Here is a 23,420-nt window from a genome sequence, read left to right on the forward strand (position 1 = left end):
AAGGTAAGAAAGTGATCAGTTTTTTCGCACACGACCCGCATTCCACACACGGGCTCAAGTTTGTTGGGAACTCCCCATACACACACACACACCGACAAATACCAAGCACCAAGGGTCGGTCGATGAAATTGGCAGCAAAAAGGCAGAAGGCAACGCATGAACCCAACACCTCCCGGTCGTTGTATGTGGTTTTATTTTTCTGCTACGATCGGTGTGTTTGGGGGACAAGCAAAGCTACAAGAAAATGGTTCGGGGGCTGCTCTGCCTACTTCACCCCCCCCCCCCCCCCTTCCAACATAATCGCAAAACATGACAACCGCTTTTCCACTGGTTGTGTTGGTGCACCGGCGTTTCGTTGTGGTGAGTGGAAATTTCCTATGCTCTCAATGCATGTTTTGAGCCCCGTATGCTGGTGTGTTTTATATCTTTCTTTTGCTATGCTATGCGCCGGGTTTTTTTGTTTTTGTTTGTTTTTTGTTTGCTTGTGGAGGTCTCTTCGTCCCAACGAGAGATGCTTTCTGGTGTGTTCCAGAAGGAGCGAAGAAGATCAACATCCCGTGCAGTGAAAGAAAAAAAAACCCACTACAGCAAACGTGAAGTGCAGCACGTGCAGCAGGCTGAGCGATCTCGTTTTGTATGTCGAGTTTGGTGTCGTTAATGGGCTTGCGAGCGAGGGATGAGTTTGGTTTCTATTTTTGGCGGATTGGTCGGTGACGAGTGCGATCGATGGCATTTCATTAGGGCGCGCAACAACTGTATCTCGTGCTGTGGATAATATTGAGGACCAAAGGCATATCTTTCGGAGGAAGATAATTTACTCTTAATGTCCCCCATAGTCTATGAAATCGTCGAAGATAACGAGAGCAATATAAGCACTCTACCACAGCGTGTTGGTAGACCTACTCTATTCGTCAAGCGTCTAGGGAATATCTCACACCAATTCCTGCCTGGCACGAGTTCGGTGGATGAATCCTGCTCCGAAAAAAATGGACCACACAGAGATCCCTAAACAAGCTCCATCTTGAAGTCTTTGAACCCCTTTCGTGATGACTGGTTAAAATAATCGTCCACAAATCACCAAGTTGACCTTCGCAACATGTTAGCTTCCTTTAAGCCCTATCACAGATCCACGCTATCGATACCGAGCAATTGAGGCTCGAGCGCGCGCGCAAACACCATCCATCCCGCAGATAATACTTATTGGCAATAAATCGAACCAACTGTCGGTTTGCAATCGATTCAATTCCCCCAACCCGCCCAAAAGCCGGACAGAGCGAGGGTCCCGCCAAGTGCTTTATCAATCCTTTTCAATTGTACGGGATCGTAAATAGGCGCTAATTGTCTTCCGTATCGAATTAGCCGAAGTGCGTCCGTACCGTGGTTTATTCTAGATAAGTACGGGCTCCCCATTTCACGTGTCAATCGGATGTGATGTCCTCTGGCCGAACTTGAGCGCGGGATGGCGCGCAGATTAAACCTTCCGCGTGCGGAAAAGGGCGCACTGTCCCCACTTGAGGGCAGTCTCCACTTTTCTTTGGAGCAGCAGCAAAACAAAAGAGCTCGCAGGTCCCCCTATCATTAAGACAACAAACCGGCGGTCGAGCTAATCCTTGCTGCCGTGAAGCCTCGTCGTGTGTGCAAAATGGGTTACAAGATGTTTGTGAACGGTCGTACGAACTTGAGCAACTTCTCCAACACGCGCGGGGCCCGCACAGTCGTAAACCGGAAGAGAGCCTATGGCAAGGTTGATCGTGATTCACACACGCGGGTTTTTCTTAGATCCGGATATACTACGAGCTAAGGGTACGTTTAAGGGAAGCTTGTCGTGATTTTATCGTACAATTCCTGCTTGACGTGATCTACAGTCCGCGTACGTCAATCTTGACCTGCCTTCATCTGTTTGACCTGATGATTTATCGCCTGATATATGCCCTGAGTACGGTCCAGATTTTGCTTCGACACGGTCTAGAGTCTCTCCGATTGGCACCTCTCATCCGGAAGATCTGTGGCATACTGAGACACTGCAACGTGTACTCTTGTTGGTTGTTGATTCTGCCACACATTTGCCAGCGTCCACATCGACACAGCGCAATGGGTTAGAGCTACCTTCGCCGAACGAACCCCATTCGCTACGTGTGTGCATACACGGCACGCAGTGTTTTGCGCACAATCGAGAGAGAACTCCGACTGTACATGAGTAACTCACCGAGTCCACCCAACTGTGGACAGGTGTGTGAGCATATGATGGGGGACCCACTCACACACACACACAGGCCCAGACATCGCATCAAAACATGATTTACGTGCTTGTGTGTATGCGTTCAAGGGTACAGACGAGCCCCCGTAACGTTGGTCGAGCCCTCGCACACGGTTCGTCGAATAAACGGCGGTTTTTTTTATCCCCGCTACCCCCGCCATGCCATCCCCTCTCACTGCTCCAACTGCATACCAGCTACTAGTTCCAGCCATCCGCTTCCACAACCACCACCTCCAGCAGCGTCTATCGCAAAGATCCCACGTTGCAAATATATAGCGGCCGCAACTGGCAGCACGTTCGATGGCGTGGACGACTTTTTGCGCGGGTATTCTAATACCTCCGGCCTCGTTTACCGCTCGCCCAAGTCACCCACATTCGTTGGACGAGCCCACAAAACAACACGCGGATCAGCTTTCAGCTGGTGCGGGTTAGGGTCCCACCGATCGTGATGCAACACGTGTCGATGTTGGGGTGTGTGTGTCGCCGACAACTTCAATTCTCAAAAGCACAGTTAATGTGCTAAAAGAACCAGGATTTCCTGGAGCTCTAGCATGCGACACCTCAGCGCTCCACAAGTCCACGAGAAAGCAAACACAAAGACGCGAGATCTGATAACGCACACCGGATGCTTTTGGATGGGGTGTGCGATATCAATTCCGGCGTGTTGGTTTGGCCCTTTGGATACCAAGTGCGATAAGTGTGTGTAATGTTTCGATAATTTGCTCGTTTGCGTGTTTCGTTTCCTTCCGTTTCGAAGGGTGAAACGAACCATGAACGAGCTGCTGCTGGTCACTGTCGGATGTCATCGTTGGAGAATGAGGTGATGACTCTGCCGTTTTGTGTGTGTGTCCTCTTGGGCTGCAAAAAAATGCTTTGCTGACGACACTCTCCGATGCTATTACGGAAATACGGACGTAAAGAGGTAAGGCATGTTCAAGTGCTTCCATCATGCCTGCCCCGTTCCGGGATGCTCCAACAGATCGTCCGACTTCGGTTGGCTAGGGAAGGTGTGACACACATTTGTCGATATTTTCCCAGCTGTTGACGTACTTGTGGCCTTTCGCACGGGCCGACGTAATAGTCTCCCTGGATGTCATCATGCGAAGAAATGCTCCAAACCCACAGTGCTTCTCTCCGAACAAACAAGTTGATCATAAAACGATCGGTGCTTACAGAGCCGGTTTCAGGAAAAAATCGGCACCTCTGTGTGTGTGTGTTTTTTTTTTCGGATACTTCAGAAAACGTGACGTTGTTTCTAAGGGAGAGAGCAAAAGCAAATACCATGGACCAAAGCAGGGACCGCAATAAAGATAAAGTCCAGCACCACAAACCAGTTTGCGCCGGAGTAGAGTTCCGGGTGTGGGGTTGCGAGGAAGATGCGAGAAGTAGCGTCAAGGTTAGCGTCAAACCGTGGGGCCTGCCGTTCGCAAGTTCTTCAGCTACGGGTCATGGTACTGCAGATTTTCCATTCACGACGACGCTTCAACCTGTGTGTCGGTGTCAAGGTTGCCGTAGGACCCTGCGGCTCAAATGTTGTTTGTATCGGAAGCAGCTGTACCGATGCTTATTGCTTAATGGCAGATTAAATAGTGTAACAGCACCGAGGAGCACGATTTTGTTATTCCACAACCATAACAACAAAACCTATTTCGCAACGATTCTAAACGGGTGCTAATTGTCTACACTGGCGCGAAAAAATAATACTTGGGGAATGCCAAAATTAAGCCATGACTCACGGCTGAAGGCACACCGATTTGCCATCGTCAATCTTCATTAATGATTTGGTAACAGTGGGGAGGTTGTGAAGAAGTAGTCAAATACCACAAAATCGTCTTGTTGGTAAATAAAACACTTAACCTTCGCCGCCGATCGCTGATTGACGATCGTTGCGTCGCCATTGCTGGGGGGCATCATTTTCCGATCGCCTTTTGGTAGACAGTTTTTGGGTGGGAGCCGATTAAATTGACACTATTGGGTGCCAATATTGATTGATGTGAGAAAAATGTCGTATAGAGACTGTAAGATAAGGGAGATATAATGCTGAATAGATTGATAATGGTTAGAGATTGTATTTTGAGGTTTCATGTCTATCGTCCATCGCCAATCTTTCTTAGGAAAGTTGTCGGAGATCTTAAGGACCTACGCTATTGACACCTGCAATAGTCTATCTAGCTTCTACTTTATCTTCTCTGCTCTGGGAAAATTACAATATAGTCTAATCGGGAAAGGCTTTGATCCCCCTTTGATTAAGGACACAGAGGCAAAGCATCCGTCCATATAGTCCATATAGAAAATCCTGGACATGATCCTCGACATACGGTATACAACATCTCCAGTCGAATCCGCCTGTGTCTGTACAATAGACAAGCACTTACCTAGTCCTGCAGACAACGCTCATCAGGGGAGTCTCTCTTAAGGTGAGCTCGTCGTCCTATCAACGACAAATTTCAAGAGAATTTCACCTCTCCTCAATAACGATCAAACAAATCTCCATCGAAAGGGAGGACCTTTTACATTTATTATAATGTCAAGACGGAAGTATAAGTGACTGCTAAGGCTAACATCTTCCAGTTCTAAGAGCCAGTCTGAGTGGGCTTGCTTAAAGCACCTTATACGAGGGTCTGCTGCCATGGGATTTAGCTCACGTGATCTTGCTCAAAGGATTTTATTCAAGGGATCTCGCACAAGGGTTCACATCCACAGAGATAAACTTAAAAGGTCTTATTGGTTCTGAAAAATATTTCTGATGCGATCTCTATCTGATCTCTGCCATCTAGAGCTCTACAAGATCCCTCCAATAGTTTTGTTAAGTTGACCAGAATTTACAGAGTTTATCCGTGCCTTCAAGTTCCTATGTTAAGCTCAAACTAAATGTTTACTTAAAAATTATAACATTACTTTATGTGCTATAAAATTAATCACTAATCCTTTGTAGCATGTACCATTGCAAGTAATATCAAAAGCAAAAGGTGAATGCTTTTTGAGTCTCGTTTTCGACGAACTCTTCCGATATTGCTTAATGGTTCAATGGCGATGCACACCGCACCGCTCCGATCCACCTACAGGTTTCGCATCGTGTTTGTTGGTTTCGTTGGCGGTGGTGTGGTGCGTGTTTTACTTTCTAGTTTCAAGGTCCCTTATCGCGACAAAACCACCGCGCCCCAGTTTTATTTCACCTGACCCGGGGGTGCCTTTACTCTTGTACCGGTTTTTTTTGTTTGACTGTCGCTGCTGTCAAGTTGAAAGCCCATACTACTACCAACAAACTGTCCGACAGTCATCGTGTGTACGGAAAAAGTAAATTTGGAAGGGTCGTTCCGAGCAAGCCCGGCGTGCTCACACAACCTTCAAACGAGCAAGCCGCGCGAAACGAACGTACGATCACTTCCGACAGGGACGAATCGTTCTAGAACAAAGCATCGGCAAGCCTTCTCAGCACGAGACGTGAGAAGCGCTGCTCAACCTGCTGCACATGCAGTTCGCGATCGGTATCTAGCGCAAAAGCCGGGCGCATTGTTGCAGGCAAATCAAAGTCTAGACAGAAATCCGCATAATTTACGGCTGACAATAGAGCAGGAAGGCTGTGCCTCCCTGTAATGCCTCCTGCTCTCTCGCTACCCTGGAATTTCACCTAAGGGGGACAATTAAATATGCAACTTTAGCCGGAAACCTATTTTTAGACCTCTTTGAGATACGGTAAGGTGGAGCAGTGTCATCAGGCTCGATCATTAAGTCAGATTATATGCTTCACTGTCGCTGACGTAATATCTCGATCCTGTCCTGTCGATCTCCCACCAGCAGCACAGGATGCTGTCTAGCCCCGTTCGGTGGCATTGGATGCACGTGCTTATTTTCTACCCAACGGAGCTCACGTAAACCGGCGGGTAGTTTGGAGACCGAATGGGAAGCCATTTCCGTAAAACAGGTCCCACTCGTCTGATACGGTTGGCAGCAGTGGAAAATTTTTGCAACCAGTTATCATCCTTCACATTAAAAATCGTTTCGGAATTTCGAGCACAATGAGCACGAGTTAATTTAATGGTCGAACGAATTAATTGATTAAAACTTGACCAATCGCGAGAGAACTGGACCCACTATGTTAAACGGAATGAGTGAACAGGAGATCTCTCAGATTCCGGAGAGCGGAAGTTGAATCCATGTGGATGTTTGTTGCTGTCGTTTTATTTGACATTAAAAAGTATTCAATGATATTCAAAATTAAATCAAATTTTGCACTTTTAGATAATTCGCTAGCTACATAAATTCCAGATGTGATGATATCTTGTTCAGCGATTGATGTTAAGAACTTAAAGGATTTGTGAGCGAGAGGGACATTGAGGAGCGATTTTATAAGAATGAAATATTAAGACAAAAGTAGGTGAGCAAACTAATCCGTTTATTATTTCCAAAGATTTCTTAAAAATAAATTCTACACATTCTTCTTCTCCTTCTTCCTTGACACTACAACCTCGGGAGGTCTCCCATTCCTGGCTTTCTGTGACTTGATTTTACCCATAGCAAAGCAGCCCTACGTACGGGGACGCGGTCTGGATGGGATTTGAACCCCGGTCCTGTCTTGTGAAGACCAGCGCCGTTATCGCCTCGGCCACCAGACCGCCCCACCTTAGCTGTATCCTGAATTCTACACCTTAGCTGAATTTAATTGCTTCCAGTAAACTTCCAGTTCAAATTCTTACGACATATCATCCTCCTTTTAATTGTTGTACTCCTCTAAAGCACTTACTTCTGATGCTGAATGCTATGCCAAAAACATACACCAATTTCAAATACTCACACACACACACAGTCACTCATCATCGAGCCTAAATTGCAACGCTTGAAGCAGCAGTCTCTAAAGATCGGCCAGGCGCGTGATGTAATTAATTAAACTGACTTTGCACAATGTCAAATTGAGGCATGGGTCGCGTCGGTCAGGAAAATGGTGATCGCGTTTTCGCCCAACACTGTCCAACAATTGAACCTGTATGTGAGTGTGTGCGTGAGTGTCTCTTTTTTGGGGGGTGTGTCCCGTGCAACGATACCAACACAAGCAACGCACACCATCCGGCGTTCGGCGGCCGGCGCGGATTGTGAATTGAATAATTAGTGCAAGCTTTGTGATTATTTTATCAGATTTTTAATAAAACAATTGTAACGTCAAACTTCTAACTAACGTGGCAAATTGCTCGGTTGCGTGTTCCGATAGTCCGCGATATGTTCGGTATCGCACGTGTCGACCGGTCGAGTTTGAATTATTATCTCTGTCGCAATAATCGGGTTGCAAGCCATTACGATTACATTATTCATAACTGGGCGCCCGCCCCCCCACCGGCTGATGATGATTTAAATCGCATTAATGTAGATGGTTTTATCGATTAGCTTTCACCGCTGAATTTAATAAAAGCCAGGCCGCAAAAGGAATGTGGTATACAAATGCATTAAAGGGATTTTATTTAAATTGAACCACAAAGCTCGAGCTGGGCCGGCGTGTGTGCATTTATCGTTTTATTATTGAAAAGTCTGTGAGCTGAAACAAAAATGACTAAACGAATTTTAGTGCTATAATTCTCCGTCCGTCGTACATTGGACCTGATCCGATATCCATAGGCCAAGTCGAAAAAATTGGCCGGCAAGCATGACGGAGTTAATACTGAGATTAAAATCTTATCCATCAAACAAGCCAAGCCCCCCGTTATGACCAACCGGCATGACTGGCTAATTGGCGGACGCGGGTAAGTTGAATGTTTGGAATGTCACTCCGTTAGATGGTGGAAGAAAAAGTCCTTAAAGACCGCGTGTGTGAGTGATAATGATAAGAAGCCGACTGTGACATACAAAGTGCGGCGAATGTAACAAACTGAAATTCATCTGAATGTTTTGTAATTTGGATGATGCAGGTTTTCCACATGTTGGCATACCGAACGCTCTCTCTCTCTCTCGGTTTCTCCGTCAGGCACAACGTCACCGGTCGGTTCATTTCACATGATCTGTCTGACGTCGCTAGGTAATGACGTACGCGAAGGGTAAGCAAGGTTAATGTATTTTTGTCCACACATACACACACACACACCAATCCGCCCAAAATTCCCGCATCGGGGGGGTTGCACGGGTGTGTCTTCGAATCGTGCCAACACACATGCCGCCCGGTGACCGAAGTACGCGCGCTGATTCATACCGGGTCTGCAAGCTGGCAAGATCGGAAACAGCAGCAGTGCCCAACGCAAGATAAACGACATGTGGTGAAATATCGTTATTGATTCATGATTGTTTTTGTGCGGAAAGGAAATGCAAACCGGAGGACATTGTTGCACCAGAAATGTTATAAAACAATTTAAATTCCTTATTCCGTTTTGCTTTCCTGGCGTAAAACTTTTCCATGCCGATCGGATACGATGTGCGGCCCGGGACAGCCGTTGACAGTCGGTCACTAATGAATGCTAATCAATTGGCATTGGCGATCGTGTAGTGGTGAGGCACCGGATCGGTTATCGGGTCGCTCTTAACTCTCGCGTCGAATCTGCGACTAGAAACTAAAAAAAAAACCCAACCACGATCGAGATGACACAAGTCGTACGGTGCGGCATGCTTCAATTGATTTGACAGCTAGCTGCCAATTGTGGCACACGAGAGAGAGAGGGCGCTAGTACACCTACCCCAATGACGTAAATCGGCCATCGATGACGTGCATGTAAATTTCATTCATGATACTGGTAGGGAAATTGCTCACAAAATGCTAACTTCAAGAATAAGAAATGTATTCTTTGATATTGGGTGGAAAATTTTCGACCCCTGTTCGTGTCATCCCCTCCGGACACGACTCGTGTTGTTCCGACGCATCGCATCGGAACGCTGCGAAACTGTTGTCCGATCGAATCGAATCGATCGGGTGTAGTCAAGGTTAAAACAATTAAAATCGATCAATCTGGACGGAATTAATTGGACGGAGGATTGGGGTTGCGTCGTTGTTCCGCGCACTCAGCGCCGATTGAGCGAAGCCGTGAAGTACGTGTATCAAAAAACAATTCCTTTGTCCATATCACATTTCACGAATCAATCATATTGGGCAGCTCGGATCACAACTTGGTCTGCTCCAACTGTCAACCATTCGTTTGTTTACATCAAGCTCCGAAGATTCGGCCACCACTACCATTCGCACAATTTTCGTCGTGGAACGTGTCACGCACGGCAACGAAATGGCAATAATTGGCATGGGTGGGTCTCCGGCTCTTCGATGATTCCGTTGATTGCCAAAATTAGTCGCGTACCTCAGCATCATCTCGGCAGCACGCGTGCGTTGCGTCACGTTGCTTTCCTTGCCCAATGTACATTAGTCAATCTATCGGGTGTTTTTTTTTTGCATAAAACCGTGTTCGTGTTGCGTTCAACGGCGAGGGTCAAAGCGGACCGGCCTGCCACTTTGTTTTTTGGCACATTTTCCTCTCGTTTCTTCTGCACTCGGGTCGTGTAATTTGATAAACTACTCGGGGCGATGAAGTTTTTGTTTTGCTTACACATAAGAGTACAAACCAAATTTTTATTTGTTGTTGCCACTGATGTTGCCTCGAGGGTGTGGCAGGACGCTCCGCTCGGCGAGTTCGAACATACAAAGATGACATTCATTTCACATTGAATGGCCTTCGGCTTTTTTATTGGTGAGGCGGTAAATTCGCGGGAAGTGAATAATTTGTACAACGCGCCGATTAGCACACGAATGTTACCAGTGGGTTGAGTTGGGTTGGGTGGGCCGGCGTGTTTGTTTTTGAGATCGGCCCGCCTGAAGATAAAATGTTTGTTGAATTGGTGGAGGAATAGATTGGTAAACAGATGCAACCCATAGGTGGTGTGGAATGCAAGCTGATTAATAATAATTTTTTTCTTAAGTAACTTAAGTAACAGCACTAATAGGAAAATGTTTGTAGCTGAAAATAAAAGAGAAAAATACAACTCAAAATAGGAAAAGAAAAGGCAAGGGGATCTATTATCTCACTCGAATGTTAGAGAAAAGCTCTCGATTATGCCAATACGTTAGAGACCTCCAAGACGATAAAATTTTGGGTGAGCTTTTACTATAACGTTCATTGTGATTGCCAAAAGGGATGCTCATTTTTGTCAAAAAATATATCTTCAGACCAGAGCTAAGGAAAATGTTGCCCTGGATTTATTTTCCGAATTGCATTAATTTTTCGGAGGATTGAAGCGTTTTACAGAGGATTGAATAGAAAAAATATACGAATGAATGAGGAAGACCAATGCAGATTGCATTGTAACTCTCTTTGTTTTGCCAAGTGTAACTCTCTGGAGATGGAAGCATTTTTTTTCCAAAGCTTATATAGTTCCAACATATTTCTTCAATAATTAAGGAGTATTAGGAATACTCTGAGTAAACTGAAAAAGCTATTGTAGCAGTTAAAATTTCCTCTTACTGTTGGAAGTCCTTTTTAATCATATGTCCGAAAGAATGGGCCATTAATTTAAACTAACGGTCATTGTATAGCTAAAGCCCGGTGCAAAAACATGAGGATTCGAAATTAATATAATTGTAAATTAATATATTTCGACTTGCCACAGAACAAACGTATTTAGTATTTTTTCTGTACTTCACTTTCAAGCCATTATCATGCCAATTCAAGCGACAATTTTAATCACATCTCAAATCGCTCTACGTCCTTGTGAAAGAGTATTGCTCTTGTTTACAACTTTCCATTAGTCTCGCGCTATGATCTAACCCAAGCATCACCATCACATAACAATTATGTTCACCATTTTGCAAGAAGCCAGTTTTATCCTTTACGTTGAAGGTGAAAGTGATATATTTAGACCGGATATTCATCATCCCGGTCACATTGCTCTCCCCCCCCCCCCCTGGCTAAAATTTGCTGCCCAAAAATAATATCCAACACAGTTAGTCAGTCGGGAACGCGAAATTTTGGGGCGGAAAAACTTTGTAAATAAACACACACACAAATTTGCCAACTCGTAGTGCCGACGAGACACGCGAGATCAGCGAGTTAGATAATTGTCAACAACGTGTCTTGTTTTTTTCCTTCGCCTCGTAAGTATTTTTTTTTCTTCATTTTTACCACAGCTTCAGGTGTTTATTTATAGTGCTTACCATACTTTCTGCGCGACACACATTAATATTTGTGTCGCGCATTGTTTAAGACGGATCGTTTGCTGCGCAACAAACAACCGGCGTCATACGCGATCGTGTACTCGCAGATGGCATGTTCTCCCCCTCAAAAGCGTCAAAAGCGTAGGGAGGGAAACAGTTTTCCTTCTACCAACATGAATTGAAATGAAAAATAAATTCCACGTTCCAAGTGTTTGTATCCACTGTATGAATCGTGAGCCAGCCAGCCACTATTTGGAGGTGTGTCGTCGTCTGGCGGTGTAATTATGGCGGAACGAACGTTATCTGTTCGCGTAGTAGTAATGGAGGGTGGCGTACCACCCTTACAACCAATCCCCCCACCCACCTGAGAACAGTTGGCGAATGGCCGTGACCATGGCCATTTTGTATCGATCGACCGACGACGGGCTCGACTGTTCTACTAGCGCGCGGCTTACTTTGATAGTGAGCGAGCGAGAGAGAGAGAGAGAGAGAGAGAGAGATGCAGCATATACACGATGACGTATGAGCGCGCACGCTTTTGCTACAGCGCACGTGACACGTGTTTGAATTTTCTCGCCGCCCCCTCCCATCTGGGACACGGGGGGTTGTAATGCAGGGTTAATGGCGCCACTCGTGAGACATCCTTGACCGTGGTGCGGTTGGAAAAACTCGCAAAAAAAAGCACCGACTTCGTTCTCGGAGGTGTGTTTGTGTGAAATGTCACACTACAATTTGACAGGAGTACTAGATGTACTAGGCGTGAGCATAAGCAAGCCGTCACGCGGAAGGGCTATTTTGAGCTCTACGGCGTGGTACAGGAAAATTGACACCAAAGATTTCCCACGCTTCGGGAACCGCGGGATCCACCCACAAACATGGTCTCTGCGCACGGTCTGAATCATTTTCACGTCCATGCTAAGTCCGCGCCCGTGCTTGATCTTTTGCCGCCGACCACGGAACATCGAACGCGGTTTTGTTATGTGTTGCGAATTACTCACACATTAGCGGAGTACGCTCACTCACTCGCACTCGGTGGGAGAGAGAGACAGAGAGAAAATGGAAAACAGGCCATTGGCCGTTTCAGGTAGAAGGAAGTGGACTGGTTACTAATAATCAACCCCTATGCAATGCGTCATATCGGCGAAACGTATAGTAACGATCGGATCGGATCGCTACCACTCGGCTACCGACACCCTGGGAAGGGGCTTTGACCAATTAAATTGTTTTCAATGTTCAACTTTAACCCCCGTCTTCGGTTGTAGCGGTATGGGTGCACACACACAAACACAATGCGACGCCGTGTTGGTAGGGGTGATCGTATCGTAATTGCAGCTCGGTTTTTGCGCACTTTTGATCCCCGGTGACTGATCCGCGTACCTTCGATTTGGTTCATTTGATCGATCCAGCGTTGTGAGTGACCCATACGGCCATGAATGAATATCCGGATTGCGGGTTTTTTTTTTGCGTATTACCGAAAATAATAAAAAGGATCAAACGCATATCGCTCTGCTAACGGAACTACTACGCTACTACGCGTTCAATCAAGCAGAACCACGGTTCCGGTTTGTAACGTGAAGCGTGAGGACTCTCCGGGGCGGTTGAAAAAAAAAAGGAAAAACAACACCAATTTTGGCAAAACCAACAAAAATAAAAACAAAAGGCAAAACGCAAAAACACGCGCAACGTCCTTCAACCCTGCAAACGTGTTGTGTAGGGTGCATTTGGACCCGGAAATATTTGGCCATGAAATTGTTTTGAAGTTGAACTACTGCTTGCGGTGTGAAAAATAGACTACGAGTAAGATTATTGAGGGATTTGTTTTTGGTGTTCGGTTACCTGTAGAATGCTGGTTTGTTTTGATTTTTTCAGGAGTATGTGTTTGGTTGTTATTATTTTTGGGCGATTTGATCTTGGATGGATTGTGTTCGATAGAGATGGAGAGTGTTACAGAGTATTTCTAGATGAGTGGAAAGGGAGAGGTTAGCAAGTTAACCAGAAATGTTAGACCAATCGAAAAAGAAGACTGAAATGGATGAAGATTGGATTATAAACTTATTAAAGAATAGATGATTTCTGGAAACTAATCCAATTTCTTTTTGAGTCATATGAAAGGCAAGGCAAATAAGCCTTATCAATTGGGGTCAATCGATCAAGCAATTGCATCGTCCAGAGGATCGTGTTATGCAAAAGGGGACCAAAAGCGTTCAAATAAAAGGCAGGAGCTGGACTGTTGTAGAGAGGCAGAAGCTTATCTTTTTTCTTACTAAACCCTTCTAAAAGGTCTATGTCTTTTCTGTCCTAGAAGAGAACTTACCAGAACCATTACTATGCAATCAATTAACGAATTAGATAATCTTCCCGTATCCGAGGATTTTTTCTGATTACGCTTTTGAAGGACCATTTGAAGATTACTGCTCATGTTTTGGAGAAAATTTATTTATAATGAAATATTATCTAAGCTTCTCAACTAAATGCGATGCGAACATCCGTCGCGACGGACACTACAGCTGAAACAGTGCATTTATAGTCGCAGTTCTCACATACGCCTCTGAGACATCGACTCTGGAACTGGTAAAACCCTCTTAGCCGCGTTCGAGAGAAAGATGCTCAGAAGGATTTTCCGAACCGTATGTGTGGAAGGACAATGGAGGAGCCGCTACAATGACGAGCACTACGAGAGCTGTACGATGAGCTCGTCATCCTGCAGCAAATTAGACTCGACAGGCTCCGGGGGGTTGGTCATTTCATGAGAATGACACCGGACAGAGTAGGCGTGATAGGCCCAAACTGAGATGAAGTGATGGCGTTGATGTGTCCGCCAGAAAGGCCGGGATAATCGATCGGCAGACGAAGGCGCTGGACCGAGAGAGGTATCTACAGAAATCTCTACTCCGTATAGGGGCACATTTTGTTCCTAACTAAAACTAAGGCTGAAGTCACTGATCCAGTCACATACGACTAGCCGTGCAGACGAGGTCTTGCAATTCAAACTGCCGTCCGCCCCTATCCGTCAAATACCGATACAATTTTTGCACACGTCTGAGCAGTGACTCCACCCTAATTCGCACATTTATAGCTCGAGTGGCTCTGAGACACTGGCTTTGTTCAAAATTCCCACAAAAAACCTCTTAGCCTCGCACTTTATTGCGTCAAGCTTCAGCAGACTTGGCATATCATTAGAATGGCTCTACATTCGCTTTCAATTGGACCATCTTCATATCCAGAGCCCTCCCCGATTAAAAAAACTTTGCAGAAACACCCCCGACCCAATATATTTCACAACGTTAATCAATACTGCCTTGCAGCTTCCGAAGATCATACGCACAGTAAGAGGTGAGTTCAAAGTCCAATCGAAAGCACCGCAAGTGCCTCCCTAAATTATTGCTGACGCCACTGTCTTTCCTTCAAACAAATCTGTCCATAAATTGTCGCCCATTACCATAGTACTTTGATTTGAAAATTTCCTGGCCACTCGACCACTCGTAGAATAGGTATTGATGAGCGACGACAATGTCGGTTTAAACGCTCCACCACCCTCCCGCATATGACGCAGTTTTATCAATCGATATCGATCAGCAGAACGTCGTTTAGATTCAGATACGAGGCTCGGTCAATTGTGGCACTCGAGACAGAGAGAGAGAGAGAGAGAGAGAGAGAGAGAGAGAGAGAGAGAGAGAGAAAGCCTTCAGAGTTCGGGTTCGGTCCGGTTCGAAACGTGTGGCGCCACACGTAGAGAGTAGTAGTTCGCAGGTTCGCCGATCTCCACATGACCGTACACCAATTGGTTCGATCAGGGCCGATATGTGTGTTGGTTTTGTTGGAAGGCACGGACCGAGCCGTGCCCCCGTTCGACAAATTGGCAATTGACGTTTGGCTTGTTTGCGAGGGGCAGCAAAGAAAAGCAACACGCAATCGAAAGAATCCGCAATTTGTGTGAGGTTTGCACGGTAACAAAAGGGGTTGAAGGTTGTGACGATGGCGTGACGAGGCTGGACACTGTTGTGATGATGTCCACGCTACGAGCGGCACGTATACAGTAGCGTGTAATTCTGCCACACGCGATCTGACTCAATAGAATGTGGTCTATTATTGGAAGAGTTAAATTGAACAATTTTTGTTCAAATAATTTATATTTCAGCAATAACAGGTGAAATTTCGCTCTGGAGTAAGAAAATCCTCCGGTTGTAGTATCGCTACTCACTGGCAGATGGCGCTACATCAAGGCGCTAGCAAGCAGCTCGTGCTAATTTGAAATTATGTATTTTAGCGAACGGTTTTAGGTGGCTCAAAATTCTTCTCGTAATTTTAAAAAGTACTCACTAGAAAGCTAGGAACATAAATTGTACATTTCCATCACGGAATTGTTCTACAACGATGAGTTGCAGACAACCGGACCGGAGTTCATATCCGGACCAGGTCGATCACGATCGTGTCAGGAATTTCCACCATTCACCAACCGGCAAGTCACCTCTTTAATTCTCGCAACAAATCGTGGCTCACAAAACCGGGATTGTCATTTACATCCGCCATCTGCCAAGATTAGTCAAACGGACACGCCTGCAGCGTCACTCATCGACGCGCAATCAAAATAGGACAAATGGCACGTCGCGAAATTTTGCAAAACGTTTGCATCATGTAAACATGCTGTGGTATGTTACCGAAGGCAGTACACAAATACACAAGCACACGCATGAGCGTACCCGGCATTAAGCCAGACACCGCTCACCCATTTCGGCTTCCGGATGAATGAAATGAGTCAATGAATGAATGGCGTTAAAGCAAAAGGCGTAAGCATAATTTGTGTTGCATTTCGTTACCGGCCAATTGCGCAATCCGAAAGACAATTTAAGTCTTTGTGCCTTTGCATATCTTTCATCGTCGCTAGATGATCAAGTGCTGACGAAATGAAACTGCCCTGGGTGAGGATGGCCAACAGGGAGGGACTGGTTGGTAAAATCGTGTAAACAAAATTGCTTGATTCCGAATCAAACTTGCGTCATGCGTTTTCGAGGTTCATTCTGTGGGCTGTACTTGTGTGTTGTGAGGGAGAGTAAATATGAACATTGTATACACGAGACATACCAGAAATGATCGGATTGGAATTGGAAAACGCATTTCTTTTTCATTGCTTATTTTGTATGATTTTGAATCGAAACTGCTTCAGATGATTCCTATGCATCAGAAACATCTTCCAGAATGATCCCTCGAACGCTAGGCGATCAGATGATCCTCCGTCCGGTCACAGAGCAAAACGCTTCCTGCTAAGGTTTATTCACAAAATTCCACTGTCTGCTACTCAAACTTGGACAGTTTCTCTTGAAGGGATTTTGATCCTCTACGATATTATGGACGGAAGTCTGACGGTAAAGCCCCCAACCGGCTTCTCATTAGCTTCTGTTACATACCTTGGACTTCTGCCCTGGACGTGGACCTAAGCCGTTTTTTCTTCTGCAAACTGGCGAGGATCGACTATAGGCGACTAAATTTTAGGATCATTACAATCGTCAATATCTTTGCTCAGCAATACCACTCAGATAGACTTTCAAAATCGCCGTTCCTGGACTGTCTTGGCCCCATCTACTTTAAAGCAAGTGATAGCGCTTTTTATATACATAAAAGACAACAAATGGTTTAAGAGATCGTTAGCTCTCAGAGCCATGATAGGAAAAAAGCCGGACTAGATTTGATATAGATTCTGTCGTGTTAGCAAGCATCAAGTAATGCTTTCTGTCGTTCTTAAAACAAGAAAAAAAATCAAGGATTCAAATAAAAACCTTTAAAAAATATTTTTCTAAACAAAAATAGGTTCTCTGTACTCAGGCTTTTTAACGGCAGAAAATCAATAAAAACGATTTGCACCGCAATGCTGGCCTTATATCGATCGCAACCTTTTAACGCGTTAAATATTTAGCCTAATGTTCCACCGTACGCTCGTGCCCTTTCGTTGTGGCCCCTTTTCCACTTTGCAGCAACATTATATGCACCATAAAAGAAGAAAGCACAATCGTCTTCTTAGCTTACAACACTCTAACGCACACCTCACCATAATTCTCTTCCCCAGACGCGTGCCTTCGTTGCCAGGCGGAAAGCAAAAAGGACACCCTCGGCCGGCAAGACTGTGTTGTCGTGTGGGGCGAGTGCAACCATTCCTTTCACCACTGCTGTATGTCGCTGTGGATAAAGCAGAACAATCGGTGCCCGCTCTGCCAGCAGGAATGGTCCATCCAGCGTATGGGCAAATAGGTCGATCATCGCCACCATGTTTCTTTCCGGCTCTCCAACTCCAAACTTCAAAAACGGCACGTGAGAAGAAAAAAAGCAAAGCAGCAAAAGGCATCCGAATCTCGGGGTAATGTGTTGTACTAGACTTTTTTTTTAAATAAATAAATAAGTGACATCGCCAGCCAATGTAATTAGTGTCGATCGTAAATAGTATGTAGGTGTATTATATTGCATCTCGCTTAGCGGTTAGTTTGTCGTTGTCGTTACAGAGCTTCTAGACCGTTTGTGGAATGTTGTTGGTACTGGCGGTGCTGCTACTGTACCGTACGTACTTATCCAGCTGGAAGCTATCCTCCCGATAATCTTCGTCCACTACAAACACCTGCAGAAAGTTGTCAAACTCGTACTTGCGCTTCGTAAACACGTCTGTCAGCTGTAGCGCGGAAATCACAATCAACCCCAACCGTACCGGACAAACGGTCAGTGGGAACTCTTTCATTTGGCCCGGTTCGATCGGGCCGAGTGCAAATTCTGTCACACCGGTGTAACCGCAGCCCGGCTTAGCTTTCGTGTTGAGGCTCATCAGCAGATCCATCGATCGTTCGCTAGTGTTTGTTACCCGGCACCGAAAGTTGAATCCTTCCCCAATACGTACGGTGCTGTTTGCTTCGATCACGTTCAACCGAAGATCGCTGTATTCCAGTGCCTACGTGGATGAAAGCAAAGAGAAGGAAACGGTTTATTACCCACCAAATGGCCACCACCGTTGTTGCCATGGCATTCTTACACAGCGCTGTAGCTGGCTGGTCTGCAGGCGTCCTCGTTCGCCCAAATTGGAACGCCACACAATGTCCAGCTTGCCGATATTGTTGGCCGCCTTCAACGCGCTCGGATCGCGTGCAATTTCCGGTATCGGTCGAATGCAGTACAGAAACTGGCAGCTGTTCTGTGGTTGAAGCATCGTTTTGGACGAAAACACCGATTCGCCCGTCGGTAGCGTGTTTAGCGAAATGACCGTATACTGTTCCGAACTTTCCAGCTCAACCTTCTCGAGACAGATCGGCCCGACGGTGATGTTCTGTATCTGTGCCTCCAGATACACATCGTCCGTTTCGGCGTTGTAGAACTTTGTCTTCACGTCCAGCGGTTTGACGACCTGGAATTTGAAAAACTTCCGGAACGATGTTTCCAATCCGGCCGGTGTCATGTACGAAACCTCGCAGACCAATCTGTGGGGGAGAAAAAGGAAGGGAAATTAAAGGTGGGGGAAAACTTCCCACTAACAGCCTTCACCACTTACATGTGCGTTCCAATCTCTTTCACCTCGTGATGGATGACGTCGTCCAGCGTTTCCTCCGGATTCAACGTTACCGGGCCCGTCTTGTCGGCATGAATCGGAAGACTTACGCGGCTATTGTTCGACTGAAGATCCGCCTTTACCGACACGTTCGACACGGGATGAGCCCGACAGTTGTGAACGCACACATAGCTGGAGAACGTTTCGCCCAGGTAGATGCTACCGAAGCTTTGCGGTAACAGCATAAACTGTCCGGCAGCAATCGTCTCACATCCGGCAACCGATGTCGCATCGTTGTGTAGAATCTTTTGGAACGAATACTGCGGCACATCTTTCGGTTCGGCCGTCAATATTTGGGGGCTGATCAAAGTGGGCCGTGTGAGGCGCATCACTACAAAAAACGGAAGTGATTTAACACGTTACCAGAGCGCCTGACGATGAACACTTGCAGCTTAAATGCTTACCTTTGAGTGCTAGTAAATGTTCCGTCGGTTCAACCATAGCTTTTCAGCTTTTTTAGCGATTTTTTTCCACACAGATCGATTGAAACAACACGATCTGCCGCTTTCCGAGAGAATTTGCCAACCAAAATGTAAACAATGGCTGTTTGACAGCTTCCAAAGGCTGCTGGATTTTTGACAGCTCGCGCTGAAAGCAGCATTTCTGCTGAGCGAAACGTCAAATGGGGAGAAAATAAATACAACGCCAATTTTATTGTTTGGTTTGCTTCTGTGAGACGCGCTTGCATTTTTGGTGTAGTTTTCTCGCAATAATTTCACTTCAAAATGGATGCAAATACATCCATCAAGTCGGAAATACCGATGGAATGTTCTACTCCGCCGAGTGCAGCCGATTTGGCGAATGATCAAAAGCGACGCAGGTAGGTCGAGACAGTCGAACGGCAATACATTCAGCACCGAATGTACCACTCCTATTTCTCGTTTAGCTCCTCACGATCGATCAAACGGAAGCGCTTTGATGATGAAATAGTCGAGTTCAGCATGGCCAGCACACCGATCCAGCAGATAAAAAGTGTCGGCGGAAGATCCCGCACACTCTCCCAGTCGATGGCGGCTCCGCTGGGAACCGTAACCGGACCGGGAACCGTAGCATCACCCGGAAAGAGCACCGTCACCAGTTCGCCACCCGCCACCATTGTAGAACCCATGCAAACGACTCCTTCGATTGTGCAAACACCGGTTCCGGCAGCACTCGTAGCATCACCGCCGCCGCCACTACCACTGCCTACTCCAACGGTAACATTACCACCACCGCCAGCTCCCAATCCGGCCACCAGCATCATGCAGCAGCTAAACTCTAACGCCTCGGTAAACGATAAGAAGCGTGCTCTGAAGAATACGAAGAAAACGAAGAAGAAAAGCGCTTCGCAGCAGGTGGCCGCCAAAGATCTTGGTCGCTGGAAACCGATGGACGATCTGGCGCTGATCACTGGCATCCTGCAGACGAACGATTTGCGCACGGTTCACCGCGGTACAAAGTTCTCGTGCAAGTTTACCATCCAGGAAATGCAGATCCGCTGGTGTTCGCTGCTGTACGAGGAACCCATCTCACGAATCGCTGTTTTGGCAATGCGCAATATGCACCCGGAGCTGGTTGAAAGCGTCCAGAGCAAAGCGTTGTTTTCCGTCGCGGAGGAAGAACTGCTCGGCACGATTAAATCAAACGAAGTACCAACGCTTGAAACGTTCCAGGAGCTACTGAACAAGAACTCGTCCGTCTTTTATCACTCCCGGACGGCGAAACACTTGCTGAACCACTGGCAGCTGATGAAGCAGTACTCGCTCCTGCCGGACCAATCCGTACAATCGCTTCCGAAGAACGATAACATTCTAAGCTTCTCCGATGCGGAAGATCTTATTAACGATGCCGAGCTGGCCGAACCGCGCGATGAAGCGCTCGAAACGGAACTTGCATTGGCTGACCGGAAGAGCAAAAAAGAAATACGCCATCTGGAGAATGAGCTGAACCGGTGGAGTGTGCTGGTGGATTCGTTGACCGGCATTGGATTTTCGCCCGATTTCGACAACCAAACGCTCGCTGCGATCCGGGGTCGTATGGTGCGGTTCTTGATGCGTTCGCAGGAAATCGTGCTGGGCCGCTCGACCAAGGACAGCACGGTGGACGTTGATCTGTCGCTGGAAGGGCCGGCCTGCAAAGTATCACGCAAGCAAGGATCGATCAAACTGCGAAGCAACGGCGACTTTTTCATCACGAACGAAGGCAAACGGCCACTGTACATCGATGGACGGCCGCTGTTGTGCGGTCACAAGACGCGCCTGAACGACAATTGTGTCATTGAGGTAAACATAATCGGAACCGTTCCCAAGCAGTTAGTATGTGACCATGGTGTGTTTCTTTCCCGCTTACAGATTTCGAACCTGCGCTTCGTTTTCCTGATCAACCACGACTTTATCAACGCCGTCCGACAGGAAAGTGCCAAGATGAACATTCCGCTCAACTGAGCTGGAATTGCCCGGTGTGTTTTACATGTAAAATAGCTCTTAATACATTATAATTTGCCCCAATAAAAGCGCTACAACCTGTTTGTAGAACTGAGACTGTTTTTCTTTCCTGCAAGTAGGCTAGTAGGTGGTAGAAGGCTGTGCTTTTTTTTTCGTAAGGTGCATCCTGTTTTCATTTCAGTACATATGCTAGGACATCAGCGCATCGTCGGCTACTATGACGGCAAACATGATTTTACAAAGCGAACTTGAATAGTAAGGGAGCGTGTGAGCTCACTCCGCACGCGTGATTCAATCTTATCGAGTAATTTAGTAACCCCGTGGGGCACATCCTCTTGCACTTCCCGGGAGAACACCGGAACGGAACAAACGACGGACGAGAAGAATGGAAAACAAAAATAGGCGTCGCGATTGAACGGTCTACTTTTTGCTCTCATCCTCCTTACCATCCTTACTGTCCGACTGTGACTTCTTGCTGCCGCTGCTGCTGCTGCTGCTATCCTTGTTCAGCGAACCGACCGCATTACGTACCGCTTCCGACTGGGGATCGACGCCCGGCAGGTTCTCGAGCACGCTCATCAAGTATTCGGGCGAAACGCCCACAATCTCGACATCCTCCACATCTACCTCCATCGGCGTGTCCTTCTCTTGCTTCTGCCGCTTGGCCGGCTGCGAGATTGGTTCCTGTGCGTCCTGCATCGACATCTGCATGGCGAAAGCGATCTGCTCCTCTTCAGTCATGTTGGCAAAGTCCGGCATCGAATCGTCCGTCGGCATAATTTCGCCCGTCGACAGTGCCAGCGCACGCTCCAGCATTGCTTCCTCTGCGTGCGGTTCCGAACCGGCGGCACGTGGAGCACTGGACGAAGCGCCGGCCGTGCCTGCTGCCGTACCGGTTGCTTCCTTATCACCACCGGTAGCGGCCGACCCATCCGCTGCACTGTTGGCCGTAGCCCGGCGCTGTTCCTCTTCCTGGCGCAATCGCTGTTCCTCCATCGAAACACGCAGCGCAAGGGCCAACTCCGGATCTTCGTTCGGATCGACGCCAAACTCGAATCCGGCTCCACCCAGCCCGGCACCACCACTGCCATCCTCACCCTGTATGATGGGCGACGAAATCAGCGCCTCGGAAAACACGGAACCACGCGGAACGCACACCAAATGCGAACCGGTACCATCCTTTCCGTTCAGCACATTGATAAACGACGTGAACGTGTCGTTGTTCTTTTGATGATCGCCGAAACTAACAATGTCCACGTTCACCTTTTCCTTCTTCAGCTTTTTGGCCAGCTTCACCAGCTCGCCCTCGTCGTGTTCGACCGGTGAGCCCACGAACACCACAATGCGCATCTTGTGGTTCTTGCCCTGACGATGCTTCAGCACCAGATGTGCGATGCGTAGCCCGGTCATTAGGTTGATGTTTCCGTTGGGATTCACCAGATGCAGCTTGGACAGGATGCGGCCGACGTCGCTCGTAAGCGTGGCCAGCACTTCCGTTGTGTTCGAGAGCGTCATCAGACCGACGTTGTTCTCCGGATTCGAGCGTACCTTCGACAGGCAGACCAGATTCACGCCATCCTTCTGGGCGTTCAGCCGGGTGGGAAAGTAATCACCGTTCCGCTGGTAATCACTGTTGTCGAAACAAACCATTGTACTTTCCAGCACCATCTTGTCGGTGTTGCTGTGGGAAGGCTGGCTAGTGCGTTATTTCGATCGCGGTTGTTGCTTTGTTACGAATTTATGTTGACTACACTCGCCTGTGGTGAAGAGGGACAGACAAACAATGGACGTTATTGTGAATGAACCATGAGAGAATCTTTTATTTCTCCGGTCTGGATGCAATTACCCTTTGCTGGAAGTGGTGAAATCAGCAAACGTTTGAACAGCGTTACCAGAAAACAATAATTTCCACTATCGCGGTCCCGAATGTACAGACGAAAAATAGCAATAATATTCCAGACGCAAAATGCTTCGTAATGACTGAACTGACGTTTCACGCCATTTGACAGCTGTGCACGCAAATGACAGCTAGCAGAAACGTCCACAAGC

At 46.9% G+C, this 23,420-nt stretch overlaps 4 protein-coding genes across 4 annotated transcripts in view; 2 read left to right on the forward strand and 2 right to left on the reverse strand.

Annotated features, from left to right (window-relative positions):
• Positions 1 to 17,782, forward strand: part of LOC118512861 (RING-box protein 2) — a 35,185-nt gene extending 17,403 nt beyond the window's left edge. Inside the window, exon 2 of the mRNA XM_036057945.1 lies at positions 17,431 to 17,782. Coding sequence (XP_035913838.1) covers positions 17,431 to 17,612 — 182 coding nt within the window. The 3' untranslated portion in view covers positions 17,613 to 17,782. The remainder of the gene's footprint in view (positions 1 to 17,430) is intronic.
• LOC118512859 (probable trafficking protein particle complex subunit 13 homolog) lies at positions 17,780 to 19,513 on the reverse strand. The gene is made up of 4 exons (XM_036057942.1): positions 19,353 to 19,513; positions 18,892 to 19,279; positions 18,379 to 18,820; positions 17,780 to 18,297 (listed from the first exon to the last, which is right to left on the reverse strand). The coding sequence occupies exons 1-4, from the start codon at positions 19,387 to 19,389 to the stop codon at positions 17,866 to 17,868; spliced, it is 1,299 nt and encodes a 432-aa protein (XP_035913835.1). The 5' UTR covers positions 19,390 to 19,513; the 3' UTR covers positions 17,780 to 17,865.
• A 60-nt stretch (positions 19,514 to 19,573) lies between these two features.
• On the forward strand, positions 19,574 to 21,461 carry LOC118512857 (microspherule protein 1). Its single transcript, XM_036057940.1, has 3 exons — positions 19,574 to 19,768; positions 19,835 to 21,209; positions 21,279 to 21,461. Exons 1-3 carry the CDS (start codon positions 19,674 to 19,676, stop codon positions 21,369 to 21,371), a joined length of 1,563 nt encoding a protein of 520 aa, XP_035913833.1. The 5' UTR covers positions 19,574 to 19,673; the 3' UTR covers positions 21,372 to 21,461.
• Positions 21,462 to 21,515: 54 nt separating this feature from the next.
• LOC118512860 (26S proteasome non-ATPase regulatory subunit 4) lies at positions 21,516 to 23,378 on the reverse strand. The gene is made up of 2 exons (XM_036057944.1): positions 23,218 to 23,378; positions 21,516 to 23,128 (listed from the first exon to the last, which is right to left on the reverse strand). Exon 2 carries the CDS (start codon positions 23,037 to 23,039, stop codon positions 21,792 to 21,794), a length of 1,248 nt encoding a protein of 415 aa, XP_035913837.1. The 5' UTR covers positions 23,040 to 23,128; positions 23,218 to 23,378; the 3' UTR covers positions 21,516 to 21,791.
• Between the last annotated feature and the right edge of the window lie 42 nt (positions 23,379 to 23,420).

Source organism: Anopheles stephensi, chromosome 3 (assembly GCF_013141755.1).
Source record: "Anopheles stephensi strain Indian chromosome 3, UCI_ANSTEP_V1.0, whole genome shotgun sequence".
Lineage (NCBI taxonomy): Eukaryota > Metazoa > Arthropoda > Insecta > Diptera > Culicidae > Anopheles > Anopheles stephensi.